Here is a 21,570-nt window from a genome sequence, read left to right as displayed (position 1 = left end):
ACATATGAGAGTATCTAGAGAAAGATAAATGAATGCTGTTAGATATCAAAATTAGATGAAATTTAACGTTACATGCTTACTGTTAGGCATGGTTCACAGTGTAAAGATCTGCACTAGGCAAATCAGTCATGGATTTTCAAGATAATCCCGACAGAAATCTGTAGCTGAAACCGGATTTCTGCATGCGGACCAGCTTTATTGTAATTTAATGGAGATAATCACTGGATTTTTAAGGGTGTAATCCACGGCAATGATGATTGCCGTGACTTTAAAATACCGGATTTAAAAATCTGCAGCACATTCATTATCCCACGCAGATTTTTCTGGAGAATGTGAATGGGGCAAAAAAAATAAAAATTAAAAATCCATTCACATGCATTGGATGTCCTGACCGAATCCTTAACATGTAAACATAGTGTTTATGCTGTCATGCTGTCAAGATGTCTGTATAATCCACAGAAGATATGTCGTTTATCAGGTTGAGGTAGAATTTCATTAGTAATAACCAGTTTCATTGAACTTTGTGCATAATTCAACAAAAACTTTGAAATCCTTGTAATTTTATAAAACAAGACTTCATTGCAGCAACTGCGGTGACTTCAGGGCTTCCAGCTGGCAACCTTCTCAGAGATAGGAGATACATCTGGGCATGGTGCCATTTGGAAAATCTAAATTGTCTGAGTTGGAGCTCTGGTGTCTTATAAGTTCCCCATCGTCCTTTAGATACTCAACCACTTTTTGTTTAATACTCTTGTCGTGGAAGTCAATGGCTCAAAATATATTAGACTGAAATTTAGACGAGTATTCCAACAGACACTCACGCCAGGAACTTTATCCAACATCCTAATCAGGATATTTTATACCGATATATTTCGAGAGTGGAGAAGAAAACACACAGACGCTGCTGATATGCTCAAAATACTCCTCTGGAGGTTTATTGCCAAACTCAACTATAATAATATCATTCAAATGGGGTGTAGACTTGAGGTTAACCAATCAGAGGCAATGTGACAATAACGCTTATTCAGCCAATAGCAGACCATAAGAATATTTCAAATACATAATTCTAATTCTTCATTATAATGCTGACATCAGGTATCACCTGGTGACAAACAATGGGCAGTTGTTAGTGATTTTTTCTCATGGGGAGTTTGTTGCGATAATAGTTGCACTTTATGTCTGGGAGTTCAGCCAACCCGCTACAATGGTGTATAGTGGCCACACGTTTAACACATGGAGATGAGATGTTTCTTTGAATTATATAGAGGAAAGTTCATTACAAAATGGAGAATACATATTTTAGTAATTCGGCATCCTGCTTGATAATTCATAATGTAATTTCATACAGAGAATATAAGCAAATAAACCATCCTTCACACTCTACTTTTGTAGAGTAGGTGATAGTGCGCTCAAACACATCTCCATCTCACTCCTAGGAAAAGGCCTAATACATTGGTATACAATAATCTCAAAATGACACACACCTTTTCCAACAGTTTTTTTTGTAGATACAGTAGCGCCCCCTGCTGTTCTTGCTATTTACTGCTCTCCCAGTACAGATCTCTCTTGTTTAATAGGATTATAGGGTCAGAGCCTGCCACGGAAGACAGAATACAGAAAGATCTATTTTAGATATAAAAGGGATTAAACATAAAGCTCACACGTTTAATTAACTTGCTGAGAATTAAAGGAAAGTGCTGAAGTTTTCTCGTACTCTGGGGATGCCAAACAACTGAATATTAAATTCTGCTTATTTAAAAAGCTTAAGTTGGATTACGTGTGATTTGAAACAATGCTTCTACGATAGCAAATCACATTCTTTTTGATTGCAATAAGGCACTTCACTGGATATAATTGACTTTGTATTGATGGGATTGTAAGCACAGCACTGACATTCTAATACATTGCCCCTGCATGAAACGCTCAGACGTGCATTTTATGTACACAGTCCTCCCACATTTATGGCACACATTAATACTAAATTATCAGATCACACAATGGGCCTATCCTGAAGAGTCATGCAGTCAGGTTCCAAAACACGTCTTTTCTGGCTTGATTGACTTCCCATAGGCTGTCGTACGCCATTACAAGCCAGATCTTGTGGGACGTCAAACAAGCCATAATGGACCTGTTAAGGGACCAGACTGTGTGACGATTCAGCTACGTTCACACGTAGCGGAATTGTTGCAAATTTTCCATACGGATTTGCGGGCCGTGTTATCTGCAGTGTATTATAGTAGAGGCCAAACATGCTGCAGAATATTTCCATGCAGAAATTGACCTGTGTTGCAGATTTTTTAATCTGTAGCATGTCAATTTATGCTGCGTCATGGTTGCTTATTTGTTACAAATTTTTCCCATTGAGTTCAAAAGAGAACTAAGAATCTAAAGTAAACACCAATTATTGTGATTTTTGCTGCGGGAAAAACATTTTTAAAAATGCCTTATTTCCAGTTTAAAATAACTTTAAAAATCCTATACTCACCTCCCATAGCGTTGCCATACCCCTGGTCTGGTCTCAGTGCAGCCGGCCTCCTGGGATGACGATTCATCCCATGTGACTGTTTCAGCTAATCACAGGCTACAGCTATCACATGGGACGTACCATCAGCCCAGGCGGCTGGCTCAACACAGACCACACAGTAGAGCAGGGATGCGTCACTATGGTAATGCCAGGGGAAGTTGGTATGGGTTGTTGTTTTTTTAAATCCCTTTTATGCCCTCTTCTTCTCTGCTGCGGCAAATCTGCCCGAAAATCTGTACTAAATCAAACTCGATTTTGTGAAGATTTTTGTCTGAAATTCCTTATCGTATCTGGCTTGGATTTGAGTTTTGGCAAACCCAACCCATGTGAACATACCCTTAAGGAAAGGGGCACCACCTTCAACATTAATACATACAGCGCGAGCTTTGTTATAAGTTTATATTCCACCATATGCAGCATTTGACAAATTATACAGGGGCATCTTTATAATACTATTATTGTCCAGTATAACATAATGGTGGTTTAGGGGCCTAAAAACGTGTGATAAGTTCCCTTCAATGTGTGTGTATATGCATGTTTGTATTGAGTGTATGCATGTATGTAATAAGTTTGTGTTTGTGCATGTATGTAGTATATATATGCATATATGAAGTGAGTGTATGTATGTATGTATGTATACATTTTATGGTATCTAGAAGACATAGCTTAACAGAGTTATATTTATGCTTTTTAGCGGTATTATTTCAGTACTTTTTGAAGGTATAATGTGCGCATTGCATGCAGTATTATTTGGACATTGTTTGAAGCTGTTTTTTGGAAACATCACTATATGGTGATAATATTTGAGCACTGTCCATCTTTATTTGTGCACTACATGGGGGTATAATTTGGCCATGTTGAGACGGTATTATTTGAACTGTGCGTGCCACAATTATGTGTTTTCCTACAGAATACTAATCTGAAAAGGTATAAAATATGCTCTAAACTTGTAATACTCTATATGACCACTAAAGTTATTGAACCTCTAAGATTTAACGAGATCAAATATTTACTTTGTTTTTCTAAAATGTATATAAGTATACAGGCAATTGGCCAAGAACTTACTATATAAAAATGTTTAGCTCAAAGCAATCTATTGTTTGTTGCATCGGGCTCATCCGTGTGTCTAGCACTGACTGACTATTAATTATGTGACTTTACTTTTACCACTTGGTCAGGTTGCATTCACCTTCATCTTCATGCAGCGAATCGTGTTGCAGTACAGATAGATGTAAAAACACCCAAGAGAACAATCCATTACTCTTCTACCTTGCCCTATAGTGCCATTGTATTTATCTGTATCCCATAATCCAATAATGCCTAAGGAAGTCTCTCCTGTCATTCTCTCACAATTAAACACCCAGGGGCAGCTAAGGATATGATTTAATAGACTGGAAAGAGTTGTAAGCTTGTGAAATGCCACACTGTATTTTACTCCAGACGGTAAAATAAAAAAACGAAAACAAGATAAGGTATTTACTAATGCAAACTAACGCAAAGATGCAGCAGCACCATGCGGGGACTAAGATATGTACAGGCATTTAATATTTTTTATCATTTTAAATTGCATTACTGCTATATTTACTATACTTAAAGGGAACCTGTCACTAGCATTTCACCTATTGAACTCTCCTCACCCCTCGGTGGCCGCTGCTGTCAAAAGTTCATTGCTGTTATCCCTTCTCCTAAGCTCCTTCTCCGACTGTAAATAGCGGTCTGTAAACATTTTGTGCCTTATATAGTAATAATCTGGCAGTCTCAATGGTTCCTCTTCTTATGCCCGCCCACCGCCGGAAACCGGTCCGCCCTGAATGTCAAAATCTTGTCTGAGATAGCGTGCATTCGCCTGTTATGTATGGTCCGACACCCTTCCCTGCTTCATCATGGCCTTGAATCAAGTTACTGTGCATGCACCGCTATTTTGTCCCAATGTGAGCACGCACCAGAACAGAACATTGATGCGCAAGCGCAGGATTTTGTGTGTGCTAAGGGTAGGCTAGGAGCTGTCAATCAAAAGTAAGAAGGCGGAGTTAACTCAGAAACGCTTGAGGAATGAAGATATGATTTTTAACCCCTACCCGCACGAGTCAGTAACTATACATCGTCGCGGGAGGTTACTTCCCGCACGAGGACGTATAGTTACGGAGTTGTTGCCGGTGCACACTGTCGGCGACAGTGTGCACCGGGAATTGGGAGGTCAGCTGTCGCCGTCCACTCATGCCGGCCAGTGGTCCTTTGCCGCTGATTTCGGCGCATTAACCCCTTAAATGCGGCGATCAGGGCCCTTGAATTGCTGATTCATTTTATGTAATGTTGTTATTGTCTGTACATATTCCCTCTGAATTGTAACGTGCTGCGGAATATGTTAGCGCTATATAAAGATTATTATTATTATTATTCCCCAATAGATAATATATACAAATGTAGTCCCTAAGCAATAATGTCCAGGAAAGCTTTTTTGTCAGTCTAGTCCATTAAGTCTCAAGCTCTGAAATCTACATTAAATTAAAGACTGTATTCATACACCATCAGTTGGGTCACATTGCTGTGCGTTTGCTGCCCATATTTTTTGTTTGTTTGCCAGGAATTAATCTAACACGGAAGAAAAGTATTAAAGGATATTTTCACACCTATCTTTCCTTTGGTGACACCAAAAAAATGGTAACGCAAACACACTGTGATGCACGCAAGGCTTAAAGGGGTTATCTTGTTAAGAAAATGCATTTTCAAATACTCCTAAAAGGAATTTTAAGATAAATCCCTTATTCAAGACCACCATTTATTACCCTAAATGGAGAGCAGCTACATCTCTCTGGAGGACTCGTCACACCTGTGAACTAAACAGAATTTTTACTTATACCCCTTTCTGCATAGCAAGGCCAAGTTACGTGATTGCTATGTGTTCCACTCTATTAGATAGAAATCGTTTTCATTTCATGTACTGAATCATATGCCACAAATTTACACACAGTCCCAGAATCTGATAATGTTGCCAAAATAAAAAAATGTATGTAATTACTTTTTATAGTCTCTTTCTAAGACTGCGTTATACTGTCTTGAGATCCTGATACATTTAGCAATAGCAGAACTTTTTTTCGATTAGCTATTTTTATTATAGATTGTAAAAATACATACTCTGTGTCAACTACTCATTATTTGCAAGCTCCAGGCATAGAACTTCATAATTGCTAAAGTTCAGACTATCTTGTGAGCTTCATAATTGCCCATATTAGATCAAAGTACTTTTAAAAACCAAAGGGCTCATAACAGTTTATTTAAAAATTAATTCTTAGCAAGGCATGGATCACACACACAGTTTTTGTGGCAGTTTTTGGCTCAGTTTCTTTAGCCAAAATCATAAGTGGATCCAAAATACCTGAGCCATAAACTGCTACAAAAACTGCTTCAAAACTATGTGTGTGATCGTGGCCTATGTGAGAGGACTTTTAAAGGATCTTTTCCTAAATCAGTGACTCTACAGGATTCATTAATCATAACTGAAATGGTCTAGTCATTTGCAGAGGTTCATGCCTCTTTCAAGGCATTGGTAGAAATCTCAGCTTATGAACCATTACAGTGTAAATGTCCAAAAATTTGTCAAAATAAAAAAAAAAAACTTTTTAATGGCACCAAAATATATATGACATTTTCATACTGGCACAAGGTGCCACATATTTGAAAGAAACACTCTGTTAGGCCCCATGCACACGACCGTGCCCGCAATCCCGGCCCACGATTGCGGGCACGGCCGGCCGCTGACTGACAGCCGCATTTTCGGGCCGTGCTCCCATACAAAGTATGGGAGCACGGCCCACAAAATATGAAAGAACGGACATGTTCCATAATTCCCGGAACATTTCCACGGCACTGACACCCTTCCGTAGTGCTACGGAAAGGTGTCAGTGTTCAATGAAAGTGAATGGCTCCGTTTTTGCGGACCGCAATTGCGGACCGCAAAAACTGAGGTTTTTTGCTGTCGTGTGCATGGGGCCTTAAAAAGAGGGTAATAATGCCCATGTACAGTACTAAGCTCAGATAGAAATATTACATTCTTTGACTCCCTGTTGCCATCTACTAGAGTGCCTACCAGGTATAGTTTTGAAATGAACATGATTGGATTTTTAATGTGAACATTTTCTTAACCCTTTAGTGACCACGAATACGCCTTTTCATGGCGGTCACTTAGAGGCCATAGGCTAGGCCACCGCCTTTTTACGTTAGCCTAGTCTAAGTCCTGCACGGGTGTCCCGTGCTGACTGGAGCGGGTGCTCGGCTGTCTGATGAGAAACGGGCTCCTGTTCCAATAGTAGCGATTGAAGTTTACTTCGATCGCGGCCGTTTAACCCGTTAAATGCTGTGGTCAAGAGCGACGCAGCATTTAACTTGTTTACAGGGGGAGGGAGCTCCCTCTGTCACCCATCGGCGGCCTGCAAATCCAACCTCGGGCCTCCGATGGAGTGTCATGGCAGCAGGGGGCCTAACAAAGGCCCTCAGACCTGCACTGGTTATATGCCTATTAGGCCGTGCCAGGGGCACATCCTAATAGATTGCCTGTTAGTTTTACAGTGACAGGCAGTAATGCTTTGGTATGCTAAGTATACCAAAGCATTATATCTGCAATCAACAGATCGCATAGTGTAGTCTCCTAGTGGGAGCAAAAAAAAAAAGTAATAAATGTTGAATTAAAATTATTAATAAAGATTATGGGATAAATTTAAAATGCATAGAATAATGGCGGAATTGCTGTTTATTTTTCTATTCCCCCAAAAGTTAATAAAAGTTAATGAAAAAATTATATGTACCCCAAGTGAGTGCAATTAAAAAATACAACTAATCCCACAAAAAATAAGTCCTCATACAGCTATGTCGATGGAAAAATAGAAAAGTTATAGCCATACCTCCCAACTTTCAAGTATCACAAAGAGGGACAACTGATGCATCGCGGAAATTTTTTTTCTTTTAAGCGACGCCTCTAATCCTACCCAATCCCCGCCCATACATACCCGGTTCAGCCCACACAGTATCATGCTCCCATAGTGTCTTCCACACAGTATAATACCAAATAGTTGCCCCCCCACAGTATAATGCCCCCATAGCTGCCACCATACAGTATAATGCCCCCATAGCTGCCACCATACAGTATAATGCCCCCATAGCTGCCACCAAACATTATACTGCCTCATAGATGCACCTATACGGTATAAAGCCAACACAGTTGCCCCCACACAGTATAATGCCCACACAGATTCTCCCATGCAGTATAATGCCGAAACAGATGCTCCCATGCAGTCTAATGCCCACACAAATTCCCTCATACAGCATAATGACCCATAGTTGCCCCATGCAGCATAATGCCCCCATAGCTGCCCTATACAGTTTAATGCCCCCCATAGTGCCATTAGGACTCCCTCCAGGAGCGGAATCCCCAGCCAGAGTGTAGGCCTGGGATTCCACTCCTAGAGGGAAGCCCTGATGTCACTGTCCATTTATACAAACGCGCGTTCATCTGCTGATAGTATCGTTTTAAAAATGAAGTATATTATCATTGTTGTATGTACATCTCCCTGGGTAAACAGGGAGACGTGCTGCCGACATGATAATAATGTATGGGGACAAGCAATCAGGGTAACAAGCACTCGTTCCCATACTAGCACCTTGTGAAAGGAGCAAACGAGTGCCAATCAACGAGCTATCTCATTGATCGGCGCTTGTTTACATGGCGCAGGACGGGCTGTGTAAGAGTGCCTTTACATACACTGAATTGCTATCTATAAAACATCTAATTAGAATATGTCTAATTAGTGATGTTAATGAGGAGTTAAAGCTGAAGATTTTATATGTTTGAGAGGAGAGTGAGCTGTATTGTCTTGTACTTTATTGCATGAGGCTTTTTCCGCTTGGAGTAAAGCCAAATAACAGCATTTGACAGTTTTAGAACCATAGGAAGTCCGAGTGGGGAAGTTAGAGCTTCTGGGAAGACTGCACATGTTTATTCCAGACCTGTTACTACCCACCCCATTTCACCATCTCCATCACAAAAAAATGTCATGACCAAAATGTTGCATGCCCATTGTAACAGTCACAAGTTCACCAAAAAATTGTCCTTTAGCATACTTTCTTAAAATCAACAGATTACCAGTAAATATAATATCTTGTATTGTCCTCCACTCCTATTTGTTCATTCAAGTAAAATCAGCCTTTTATAAGATGTCTAAAGAAACAGTAGTCCTAATGAAGAAAGTAAGGCCTTTTCTTGAGTGAAAAAGGAAAAATTAGGAATTAGGTCATGACTATGAGGTCCCCACCTGTGTTTGCTGTGTTAAGTATACACAAGTAAGTTGGACAACCTTTCGAACCTTTTGCTATATTGTTATACTCAAAAAAGACGTCCAGGCCCCTTTTGAAATATTTCACTCAATTTATCCTAACAACTTTCTCTGACAGAGTTCCATAGTCTGTCATAGTCTCACTGCTCTTACAAAATAACTCCCTTCTATGTTGGTGTAGAAACTTTCTTTCCTCTCGACATAGTGGATTCCCCCTTGTTATAGTTACAGTACTGGGTATAAATAGATCAGAAGAGAGATCTCTGTATTGACCATTGATATACTGCATCTATACATAGTTATTAGGTCACCGAAACCATTTTTTTTCTAAAATAAAAAAACCCTAAACCTTAATCTTTTTGGATACTGTTGCCCACTTTTGAACCCACTCATACTCTGCTATGTCTTTCGTATCCACTGGAACCACTTGCGCCCAAAACTGTACACAATATTCAATGCGCAGTCTGATTTATTTAGTGATTTTCCAAGTTAGATTTAACCAGTGTTTTCCCATTTAGTAAGTGATGGTGACATACATTTCCCTTCCCAAGGGATTTGCCACTTTTCTGCATTGGTAAAAGAATACTGTTTTCCTTTGTGTTATTTACTTTACACAGTCTAGTATTATCTGAAAAAAATATATTTTACAGGGTCATTAATAAACTTTTTAAAAATAATAGGACCCAAAACTGACCCATGTGGAACCCCACTAGTAACAGTGACCCAATCATAGTCTGCACTATTCATAACCACCCTCTTTTTTCTATCACTGAGCAAGTTACTTACCCATTTGCACACATTGTCCTCCAGTCCAATCATTCTCATTTTATGCACCATTCCAGTATCCATTGCTCTGGAAAAATGAAGATATATGACATACAAAAATTCATCCTGGTCTAGTCTAGAACTTACTTTCTTATAGAAGCTGATCAAATTAGTTTGACAGTAACGATCTCCTATAAACTAATGAGTTTATTTTCATTGAGGTACTCCAAGATAGCATCTCTTAGACAACCTTCAAACATTTTACCCACAATGGATGTTAAACTGACAGGCCTATAATTTCCGGGCTCACTTTATGAACCGTTTTTATTTTATTATTATTGGCACCACATTTGCTATGCACTAGTTCTGTGGACTCTGTCATTAGAGAATCCTAAAATATTAGAATTAATGGTCTGTCTATTTCTGTACTAAATTCCTTTAGAACACAGAGGTGTATGCCATCTGGAATCAGCGATTTGTCTATTTTCATGCTTTAAAGGCAGATTTGCGCTTCTTCCTGGGTTAGAGAGGTGACATTAACTGGTATACTTTATCCCTCTGCATTTCAACCGACTTTTCGTTTTCCACTGTGGAAGTAAGTTTGCTTTCTCCGCACCATTCTCCACAATTCCTAGCTGATTACTTTTTGAAGGGCCAACACTTTTAGTTTTAACCTTTTTACTATTTACTTTATTGAAGAACAGAAATGTCTCCATTCAGCCCTTATCTGTTTTTTACATAATTATTATTTTCCCTATAGCATTTTAGTGCTTCTTCACTGTCTTCCTGTGGATTTTTTTTTTGCTATTCATTGCCTTCTTTACATTTGTATTTATCCACATTGGTTTTCTCCTGTTTTTAACCATTTTATTCCCAGATGATATATATCACTCACAATAAAAATTTAAGAAGCTTTTAAAAACATCCCATTTACTATCTGTACTTTTAGTTTGTCCCAGTCAATGCGTTTATGGTTAAGGGCATCTTTAAGCTGTTCAAATATCTCTTTTATGAAGTTTAGAGGTTTTTTTTGTGGCTCCTCGACAAAACATCCAATTGAAAGTTAAGTGGATATTTATTATGTTATGGTCACTATATCCTAGGTGCCCCAAACCTGCACTTGTGTTATTCTATCAGGTCTATTGCTTAATAGTAATTCCAAAAGAGTCCTCCCACTAGTTGGACCCTGCATCAGTTGGGAAAGATAATTATCTTTCTTTATTTACAAAAGTGTGTTGCCTTTGTTAAATCCAATTTATATCTGGGTAGTTGAAGTCCCCCTCATTGTGATTTACTACCTCAATTGGTGGCGGTTGGCCTTATGGGACTTGGTAGTGAGGCAGAGTGAAGCCAGGGGTTGTCACTATCAGAGCAGTCAAGATTAAACAAACCAGAAAGGCAGACAAAGACGTAACCAGAGTCAGGGTAAAAATAAGTAAACTAGCTCAGATAGATAGTAACTAATACACAGGTAAGGATGCTCTGGAGGATCTTCCCTTTTAAACCTGCCACTTGCGTAACGTCATTAAATCAGAGTGGTCAGTGCAGGTGGCCTTGAGCAGGAGAGCGCTCTGGATCTAGATGAGTTATGCCTGCTGTTAGGAAAACACCTGTTCCCTTAAGGTCGCTATGACAACCTGTCTAGCTTCTCGGTGGTTCTTCTTTCGCTTTGAGCCTACCTCTCTACTCTGTCCTTCTGACAATCTGCTGTGGGCTTGTATGTATACCTGTCTCTTCCCACCTGTCTTTGCTTGTGAATCTTCCTATTTCCTGGTTCCTGATCAAGCTCCTGACTGCTCCTGCATTTCTGATTTCTGGACCTCGTGTATACTGACCTCGGCTTGTCTCTCGTTAACCCTTTGCCTACCGATTCTGATTATATGCCCCCGACTGGTTTTGACCGTGGCTTGTCTGATTACCTCTACTCTGTTTCTGGACTTTCAGTTAACATTCTGGCTGTCTGGTTTCCAGCTCAGGTTTGCATGCATTGCACCTCTTTTCAAAAACTACACTCTAAAAAGACAACCTGGGTTCTAAGCAGCAAAGTTCATCCCACATTGCGGTCGGCCCTGGCGAACACCTTAGAGTAGCCTTAGACTCTGTCAACCAGAGTGGTTATGGATTAGAGGTTGCGGGTTTAAATGCACGCTCTCTCCCAGCAGACTCCAGCAGCCTTGAGGTATTGCTCAACTGCATTTGTATAACACCTGGGTACTGGGGTAGGTACTAGGATTATTCTGGAAAGGAGAATGGATAAAGTGCATCTATTGTAGTAGGTTTAGGAAGTAAGTTAGATAGTTGCACCTCCATGTGGAACAAATGGCAGAACGGATGCACCTTTATGTGGAAATGGCAGAACTGACCAGATGTTTGATAAAAAGTATTTGCAGAAGTTGTGAAGTATCAAGGTTAGGGTTACTGATCTGTGGGGTTTAGGGAGAGGACGCTCTATGGATTTATTTCTACCATGTGTTGAGGGAGCCCATGTGTAAGTCACAGTGTTGCCTGTGGATAAATGGATCAGCTGTTTACCATAGACATCAGCTGTGGGAGTAAGCAAATTGACCATGGACAGATGCTTGGAAAAAAACACCTCAGACTTGTTGAAGAGGGCTAAGGTGTGTATTTTACAATACCTTTTGGGAAACCAACTTTTTTTATTAATTAACGTTACAGAAAGACCTTAGAATGGATAAATGTACAACAAATACCAGTCGTAATAAAAAATGGTAACGTTCATGTTCCAAGTAAAAAACCTTTGAAAGCAAGTAGGAAGAGCTTTTGCTTGATGTGCATCAATGATTTTCTGGATAGAAAGTGGTGAATTGCACGGATGTGTTTATGTTGTGGGATATTGACGTAGAGTGAACTATGCAATATCTACCATAATCTAGAAGAAGAATTCTGGGGATCTAAATAAATTTCTAAGGTTTATTTTTAGGTCAGCCATATCTCTGAGGTGTTCAGAGGTGTCTATTAGCAAAGTGGGATATGTGCCAACATAAAGGAGACATATGGGAAATGTTAACTAGTAACTGTTTTGTGTGTCATTACTATCTGTCAAATAAATACTGAATGTATTGACCAAATTTTACCACTAGCATAAAGTACAATGTGTCACAAGGACTGTATCTAGAGAGTTGTGGTAAATAATTCTTACTCGGAATAGTCACCGGTTATAAGCGTTGTACCCCAGGGTTCCATGCTGGGACCACTATTATTCAACTTATTTATTAATGATATAGAGGATGGGATTAATAGCACTATTTCTAATTTTACAGATGACACCAAGCTATGTAGTAATGTTCAGTCTATGGAAGATGTTCGTGAATTGCAAGCGGATTTAAACAAACTGAGTGTTTGGGCGTCCACTGGGCAAATGACGTTTAATGTAGATAAATGTAAAGTTATGCATCTGGGTACCAACAACCTGCATACCTCATACGTCCTAGGGGGAGCTATACTAGGGGAGTCACTTGTTGAGAAGGATCTGGGTGTACTTGTAAATCATAAACTAAATAACAGCATGCAATGTCAATCAGCTGCTTCAAAGGCCAGATATTGTTGTGTATTAAAAGAGGCATGGACTCGCAGGACAGGGATATAATATTACCACTTTACAAAGCAATAGTGAGGCCTCATCTAGAATATGCAGTTCAGTTCTGGGCTCCAGTTCATAGATAGGATGCCCTGGAGTTGGAAAAAATACAAAGAAGAGCAACGAAGCTAATAAGGGGCATGGAGAATCTAAGTTATGAGGAAAGATTAAGAGAAATAAAGCTATTTAGCCTTGAAAAAAAAACGACTAAGGGGGGGAATGATTAACTTATATAAATATAATATTGGCACATACAAAAAAATATGGTAAAATCCTGTTCCATGTAAATACCCCTCAAAAACCAAGGGGGCACTCCCTCCGTCTGGAGAAAAAAAGGTTCAACCTGCAGAGGCGACAAGCCTTCTTTACTGTGAGAACTGTGAATTTATGGAATAGTCACCGCAGGAGCCGTCACAGCAGGGACAGGAGATGGCTTTAAAAAAGGCTTAGATAAATTCCTGGAACAAAAAAATATAAGCTCCTATGTGTAGAAATTTTTACCTTCCGATTTCCCATCCCTTGGTTGAACTTGATGGACATGTGTCTTTTTTCAACCGTACTAACTATGTAACTATGATGCACCCCTCCCAGTTTACATATACCCTGATGCACTCCGCCCAGATTACATATAGCTTGATATACTCCTCACAGTTTACATATACCCTGATGTACTCCGCCCAGCTTACATATACCCTGATGTACTCTGCACAGCTTACATATGCCCCAACATTATAAACTGAAACACCAGTAAAACACTAAACAATACTACTACCAAGCAAAATCTGTGCTCCAAAAGCCAAATGGCGCACCTTCTGGGCCTGGCAGTGTGCCCAAACAGCAGTTTATGTCCACATATGGGGTATTACTGTACTCTGGACAACCTGCTTAACAATTTATGGGGTATGTGTCTAAAAAGCCACAATTTGAGCACAACACATTTTCAATCTGCAACATCTACTGTGTACCAATTTCTGCAAAACCATTGGGGTCAAAATGCTCACTACACTTCTAGATGAATTCCTTGAGGGGTGTAGTTTCCTAAATGGGGTCACTTCTCGGGGGTTTTCACTGTACTGGTTCCTTAGCGCAATGCAACATGGTGCCAAAAAACAATTTTGTAAAATCTCCACTCCAAAAACAAAATTGCGCTTTTTCCATTTAGACCCTTGCTGTGTGTCCAAATAGCAGTTTACAACCACATATGGAGTATTTCCCTATTCAGGAGAAATTGTGTAACAAATTTTGGGGTGTCTTTTCTCCTGTATTCCTTGTGGAAATGATAAATTATGAGCTAAATCTACATGTTATTGGAAAAAAAATATTTTTTCATTTTCACAGCCTGATTCTAATAAAATCTATAAAACACCTGAGGGATCAAAATGCTCACTACACTTCTAATTTAATTCTTTGAGGGGTATAGTCTCCAAAATGGGTTAACACCTGGGGAATTTCTTCTCTACTGGTACTTCAGGGTCCCTGCAAATGCGACATGGCCCCCAGAAACCAATTCACCAAAGTCTGAGCTGCAAACTCCAAATGACACACCTTCCCTTCTGAGCCCTGCCGTTGGTCCAAACAGCAGTTTATTACCACATATGGGATATTTCCATAATCAGGAGCAATTGCTTTACAAATGTTAAGGGTTTTTTCTCCTTTATTCCTTATAAAAATGTGAATATTCTATGTTTTTTTCAGAAAAAATGTAGATTTTCATCTTCACATACGAATTCCAATAAATTCAGCAAAAAAACCTGTGGGGTGAAAATGCTAACTATACCATTATAAAAATTCCTTGAGGGATGTAGTTTCCAAAATGGGGTCACTTATGAGGAGTTTCCACTGTTTAGGTCCCTCCAGTGCGTTGCAAACACGACATGGCACCGACAACCATTCCAGTAAAATCTGCGCTCCAAAATCCAAATAGCGCTCCTTCCCTTCTGAGCACTGCTGCGGGTCCAAACAGCAGTTTATTACCACGTATGGGGTATTTCTGTAATTGGGAGAAATTGCTTTACAAATGTTCGGTTGCGTTTTCTCCTTTATTCCTTGCAAAAATTCAAAATTCTAAGTTTTTCCCAGAAAAAAAGGTTGATTTTCATTTTCACAGACTAATTCAAATAAATGTAGCAAAAAAAACCTGTGGGGTCAAAATGCTAACTATACCCATAGATAAACCACAAGACCTCTTCAAACCTGACATGGTGCCTAAAATATATTCTAATAAAAAGGAGGACCCAAAATCCACAAGGTGCTCCTTTGCTTCTGAGGCCTGTGTTTCAGTCCATTAGCACACTAGGGCCGCATGTGGGATATTTCTAAAAACGTCAGAATCTGAGCAATAAATATTGAGATTAATGTCTCGGGTAAAACTTTCTGTGTTACAGATTTTTTTTTATTAGAGATGAATTTTGGCAAAAAATTTTAATTTGTACATTTCCCCTCCTACATTGCTTCAATTCCTGTGAGACGCCTAAAGGGTTAAAACACTTTCTGAATGCTGTTTTGAATTCTTTGAGGGGTTCAGTTTTCAAAATGGGGTGTTCTTTGGGGGTTTCTAATATATGGGCCCCTCAATGCCACTTCAGAGCGGAACTCGTCCCTGAAAATATAGCCTTTTGAAATTTTCTTAAAAATGTGAGAAATTGCCGCTAAAGTTCTAAGCCTTGTAACGTCCTAGAAAAATAAAAGGACGTTCAAAAAATGATGCAAACATAAAGTAGACATATGGGAAATGTTAATTAGTAACTATTTTGTAAGGTATTACTATCTGTTTTACAAGCAGATACATTTAAAACTAAGAAAAATTTCTTCAAATTTTCTCTAAATAATGGTGTTTTTTTTTACAAATAAGCAATGAATTTATGAACCAATTTTTTCCACTAACATAAAGTACAATATGTCACGAGAAAACAATCTCTGAATTGCTTGGATAGGTAAAAGCATTCCAAAGTTATTACCACATAAAGTGACACATGTCAGATTTGAAAAAATTGGCTGTGCCACAAGGCCAAACACACTGTGCCCTGAAGGGGTTGACAGCACTACCATTGGCTACATCAGCTGCACTTTCTTCTGTTGTATATACAGAGCTAAAGAACCCATTTAGTAACTCTGCCTTTTCTTGATCCCCTATGACCATCTCCCCATTACCACTATCTAGGGGTCCTACATGTTCAGACCTTGGCTTTTTTGCATTTACATACTTGAAGAATTTTTGGGGATTTGTTTTACTATCCTTGGCCACCTGCCTTTCATTTTGTATTTTTGCTCATTTTATTACCTTTTTACAGATTTTATTAAGCTCTTTATAATTTACAAAGGCTACAGCTGTACCCTATGATTTGTATTTTTCAAATGCCCTTTTCTTGTCATGTGTTGCCCTTTTTACAGAAGGTGTAAGCCATGTGGGGCTTAATTCTAGTCATTTATACTTGTTACCTATAGGAATACATTTTGCACTATAATTACCCAAAGTAGATTTGAAAATCTCCCATTTATCATTTGTACCATTATTTGACATCAGTTCTTCCCAGTCTATATCCTGAATTGCAGCCCTCATTCTGGGGAAATTGGCCTTCTTAAAATTAAGTGTTTTTGCCCTCCCAGCCTGTGTTTGTTTTTTACAGTATAGGCAAAATATAACTATATTGTGATCACTGTTACCGAGGTTTTCAGGAACATTGACATTCGCAACAAGCTCTGCATTATTAGGAATGACCAGATCCAACAGAGCTTCACCTCTAGTCGGGTCTTCTACAAACTGGGCCATAAAATTATCCTGCAAAAGTTTGAGGAAATTTCTCCCCTTCGCAGTTGTAGGTGAACCATGACGCCAATTAATATCCCAGTAATTAAAATCTCCCATTATCACTACTGTACCTGCCTGTGCTGCCCACTCCATCTGTTTATATAGTGACCTTCCATCTTCTTAGATATATTGGGGGGTCTATAGATTACACCCAAAATATTTTTTTCAGTGATTACCTCTCTTTCTAGTTCCACCCACAAGGTTTCAACCACCTCACAATCACAATCTTCACCCTCTATTGTCTCTTTCACACTCGCCTTGATATCACTTCTCACATACACACATACATCACCGCCTTCATATCACTTCTCACATACAGACATACACCACCACCTTCATATCACTTCTCACATACAGACATACACCACCGCCTTTCCTATTTCCCCTGTCTTTCTGAAACAGTGTAAAACCCTGTAGATTTACAGGCCAGTCATGTGAAGAGTCTATCCAAGTTTCAGCTACACCTTAACTTGCCTTCCAATTTCTCACATTCAGTATCAGAAATTTGATTTTTTAGAAATTTTGTGGGCATATTTATCTTCAATGTTGTTTTGTAACACATGGGTCTCCTTATCTTGTTGCCTAATCATCTCCCCACAATCCACTTTCTCCACCCACCCACCTGTTATTATGTCCTATTTGTAATACCCTCTTTATTTCATAAAACAAAAATTAGAACCAAAACTAAATTAGACCCTGAATAAGAATCTGAGGCAAAACCGGGTGCTGGATTAGAACCAAAACCACCATGTGAGTGTGTTTGCAGAACCCTTATTCCCATACTGTACTGAGATTTTGCGAAGTAGGATTTTTTTGACGACATACAGTATTTACATATATAAAATACAAGAAGTTAAGTGAAAATCTAACATGGTAGCATGGACAGATCTCTCGTGAAATGTGCAGTGTGGAATGTAAATCATTATCCATAAGTGGCACATAATTCTTTAAAGGTTGTAGGTGCATGCAAAGCGCAAATGTGTGCTGTAGTGGATAGGGATTTAGTTGTCAACAGACCCAGGGATAATGACACCAGAAACATTAATTTCAGCATAATATTACTAGAATATATTTCATACTTAAGGAGTTTTGATTGTGTGAAAAATCTGGTAAACAATCCTGCAAAATAAATGCTATTGGGAGCAATTAATAACAAAGTGTAAAATAGCAAATGTGACGAAAAAGAGATTAACTTTAATGAATGTTCTTTAAAGGCAACCAGTCACATAAAACATGCAGTCTCATCTGTGTGCAGCATGTTAAAGAGCAAGAGGAGCTGAGCAGATTGATATATATATATATATATATATATATATATATATATATATATATATATATATATATGTGTGTACAAAAATATAAAGGATAACCTGTAATTTCTTAATTTAGATTCCTGTTAACTGTGGGCATTAGAGTCCAGTGGGCGGTCCTACTCAATGGACTCAGTATGTAGGCACACTCATACAGGGAAGGCTGCCAGTCAGTGGTTGAGACCACCCAGTGGACTGTAGCACACACAAAGCGGGGATTTAAATGAATAAATTACAAGTTATTCTGAATCTTTTTCCACAAAACGATGTATTAATCTTCTCATCTCCTCTTGCTCTATAACATGTTGCCTGCAGATCACGCAACATTTTCAACAGGACAGGTTTCCTAAGATTCTCATAAATTGCGCTGTTACTTTTACTTTCTATTAGTAAGTATGTTGGTGCTATATAAGTAACAGTAAGTGAATGCCTACTGAGTATTTTGGCACTGTTCTCACATGTATGCTTCGATGCCAGATCAGAAAATATGCATCTTGAGTTGGTATTGATCCCTTTGGTCTTTAGTGTTAAAATCACACAATACACTTTTTACGGTTTATTTTTTCAATTCAGCCTGTTCTAGATGCATTGGGGGGGGGGGGGGGCAAAGTACAGGAAGCTTCTGCTCATATATAGACATAAAAGCATTTAAGTGTAGCTTTCCAACTGGCACAACAGGTAAGCATGTAGTTGCAGCTGTTATGGGAGAACTACATACATATCTGTGGCAAGCAGCTATTATGGCATCTGTGGCAGGAAGATACAGGGGACATTTTTGGCAGGCTCACTATTGGGGGACATTTGTGTGACATTTTGATGGGGTATCTGTGGATGAGTCATTATTATGGGGCATCTGTGGTTGATACACTGTTATAGGGTATCTGTGGATGGTACATAATTGTGGGGGCATCTGTGGCTGGTACGCTGTTTTGGAGGTATCTATGGCCTACAATTTGGAACCCTGGGCCCAGAAAAAAGGATCATATGAAATTTTTTTATGTCACCTATGTTTTTTATCCATATCATCGGGCATTATACCTACTTTGATTTGCAAATGTTGGAGGGTTTAATATGAAGTGAATCTCCGTTCTTCTGCACAGTGCCAAAACTATATATATTTCCCAAATATAAAGTCTCCCCGAGCCTGCGTTCCCACCTACTGCTGCTTTCTGGAGTTGGCGGACACTGACCTGCCCACTCCATTACAGTCCCCAAAAAAGACCTTACTTTAGTATTATACAAAGTTACTTCATTTGCAAGGTTATAAAAGACATACGATTATCTAATTTAAAGATGCTCTGTCACCACATTATAAGTGGTCTATCTTCCACATAATGTGATCGGTGCTGTAATGTAGATAACAACGGTGTTTTTTATTTAGAAAAACAATCAATTTTGACCAAGTTATGACCTATTTTAGATTTATGCTAATGACTTTCTTAATGCCCAACTGGGCGTTTTTTTAGCTTTTGACCAAGTGGGCGTTGTAAAGAGGAGTGTATGACGCTGACCAATCAGTGACCAATCAGTGACCAATCAGCATCATACACTTCTCTCCATTCATGTACTCAGACATCGTGATCTCGTGAAATCACGCTTGCTGTCATTAAGTCCCACACAAATGTTACCGAAGTGTCGGGATTGTGAATAGACATCGCATCCTGGCTGGAAGCGATGTCTATTCACTCTCAAGACACTTCAGTAAAGTTAATGTGTGAGTAAGTGACAGCACATCGTGATCTCGCACGATCACTATGTGCTGAGTACATGAATGGAGAGAAGTGTATGATGCTGATTGGTCACTGATTGGTCAGCGTCATACACTTCTCTTTACAACGCCCACTTGGTCAATAGCTAAAAAACGCCCAGGTGGTCATTAAGAAAGTCATTAGCATAAATCTAAAATAGGTCATAACTTGGTCAAAATTGATTGTTTTTCTAAATAAAAACCACTATTGTTATCTACATTACAGCGCCAATCACATTATGTAGAAGATAGGGCACTTATAATCTGGTGACAGAGCCTCTTTAACATATCATGCATTGTTAATCTAGAAGACAGCAAAGACAACTCCTATAAGTAAATATTTAGATTCTGCCATTGTATACATTTTCACCTTCCTCCTTGAGATCTGTTCTCGAGAAAGTTCATTTTTATTGTATTTTCGTTACAAATACCTCTACACAGTTCTGCTAGAACCGTGCTTCCTCCCCTGCCCCTCACCTTACATATTTTCTCACTGATGTCTCCATGCACCTGCTCTCACATCATCATGGCAGTGGCCCCTTTTACAGGTCACAGTCATGACATTATTCGGTCTCCTAGGGAACTGAACCATTTTGTTCTACTTAAAATGTTTGTTCAGTTAAAAACTAAAAGTTCCGCTTTTGCCCAGGTTAGATTCAATATTCCACTATGTGCAATATAATAAACATTGCCCTATATTTTTTTTCTTCTGATTCATATTTAACATCCAATTTTGTCTCCACAGATTCATTCAGACTCAGACGAAGGAGACGGTTCCATTAAATACACTATTTCTGGAGAGGGAGCTGGCTCCATCTTTATCATCGATGAACTGACAGGAGACATACATGCCACTGAGCGCTTAGATCGGGAGCACAAGACGTTCTACACCCTCCGTGCCCAGGCCAGAGACAGACACACCGATAGACTGCTTGAGCCAGAATCTGAATTCATCATTAAAGTGCAGGACATTAATGATAGTGAACCACGGTTTCTGCAGGCCCCATACATTGGAAGTGTCCCTGAGCTGTCTCCGGTTGGTAAGTTACAATGGCTGGTCAAGCTAAACCAAAAATGGTGAGTGGAGTTGTGAATCCTGTTTTTGTCCGTCTTATAGGAACATCTGTTATGGCAGTATCAGCATTTGATGCAGATGACCCTGCTTATGGAAGTAGTGCAAGAGTGGTATACAGTGTCTTGGAGGGGGAGAAGCACTTTACTGTGGACAGCAAGACAGGTAAGAACTTTTCATGGAGGCCACCTTGACTAAGGTATTGGCAACAAAATGTTTGGATTTTCTCCCTATTATGCTTCCCCTAATAAACACACAGAAGGAGCCACAAAAGTCTCTTCAATATAAGAGGAAACACCACTATATCGTCTTAGTCAAGCCACCATAAGTTTCACTTTTATGAGCCTTTAGGACAAACTTTACTATTTCCTTCAAATATCTCACACCTACTGTATAAACTGGTATAAAGCATTATCATAA

General features: G+C 39.1%; 1 protein-coding gene across 3 annotated transcripts in view; it reads left to right on the top strand.

Moving 5' to 3' along the window:
- CDH22 (cadherin 22) overlaps positions 1-21,570 on the top strand; it is a 349,787-nt gene that overhangs the window by 292,664 nt on the left and 35,553 nt on the right. For all 3 annotated transcript variants that reach the window (XM_075846720.1, XM_075846719.1, XM_075846721.1), the window contains exons 3-4: positions 20,824-21,118; positions 21,196-21,315. In XM_075846720.1, the coding sequence (XP_075702835.1) occupies positions 20,824-21,118; positions 21,196-21,315 (415 nt within the window). The remainder of the gene's footprint in view (positions 1-20,823; positions 21,119-21,195; positions 21,316-21,570) is intronic.

This window comes from Rhinoderma darwinii, chromosome 13 (assembly GCF_050947455.1).
Source record: "Rhinoderma darwinii isolate aRhiDar2 chromosome 13, aRhiDar2.hap1, whole genome shotgun sequence".
Taxonomy (NCBI): Eukaryota; Metazoa; Chordata; class Amphibia; order Anura; family Rhinodermatidae; genus Rhinoderma; species Rhinoderma darwinii.
This window is presented reverse-complemented; position numbering and strand designations above follow the sequence as displayed.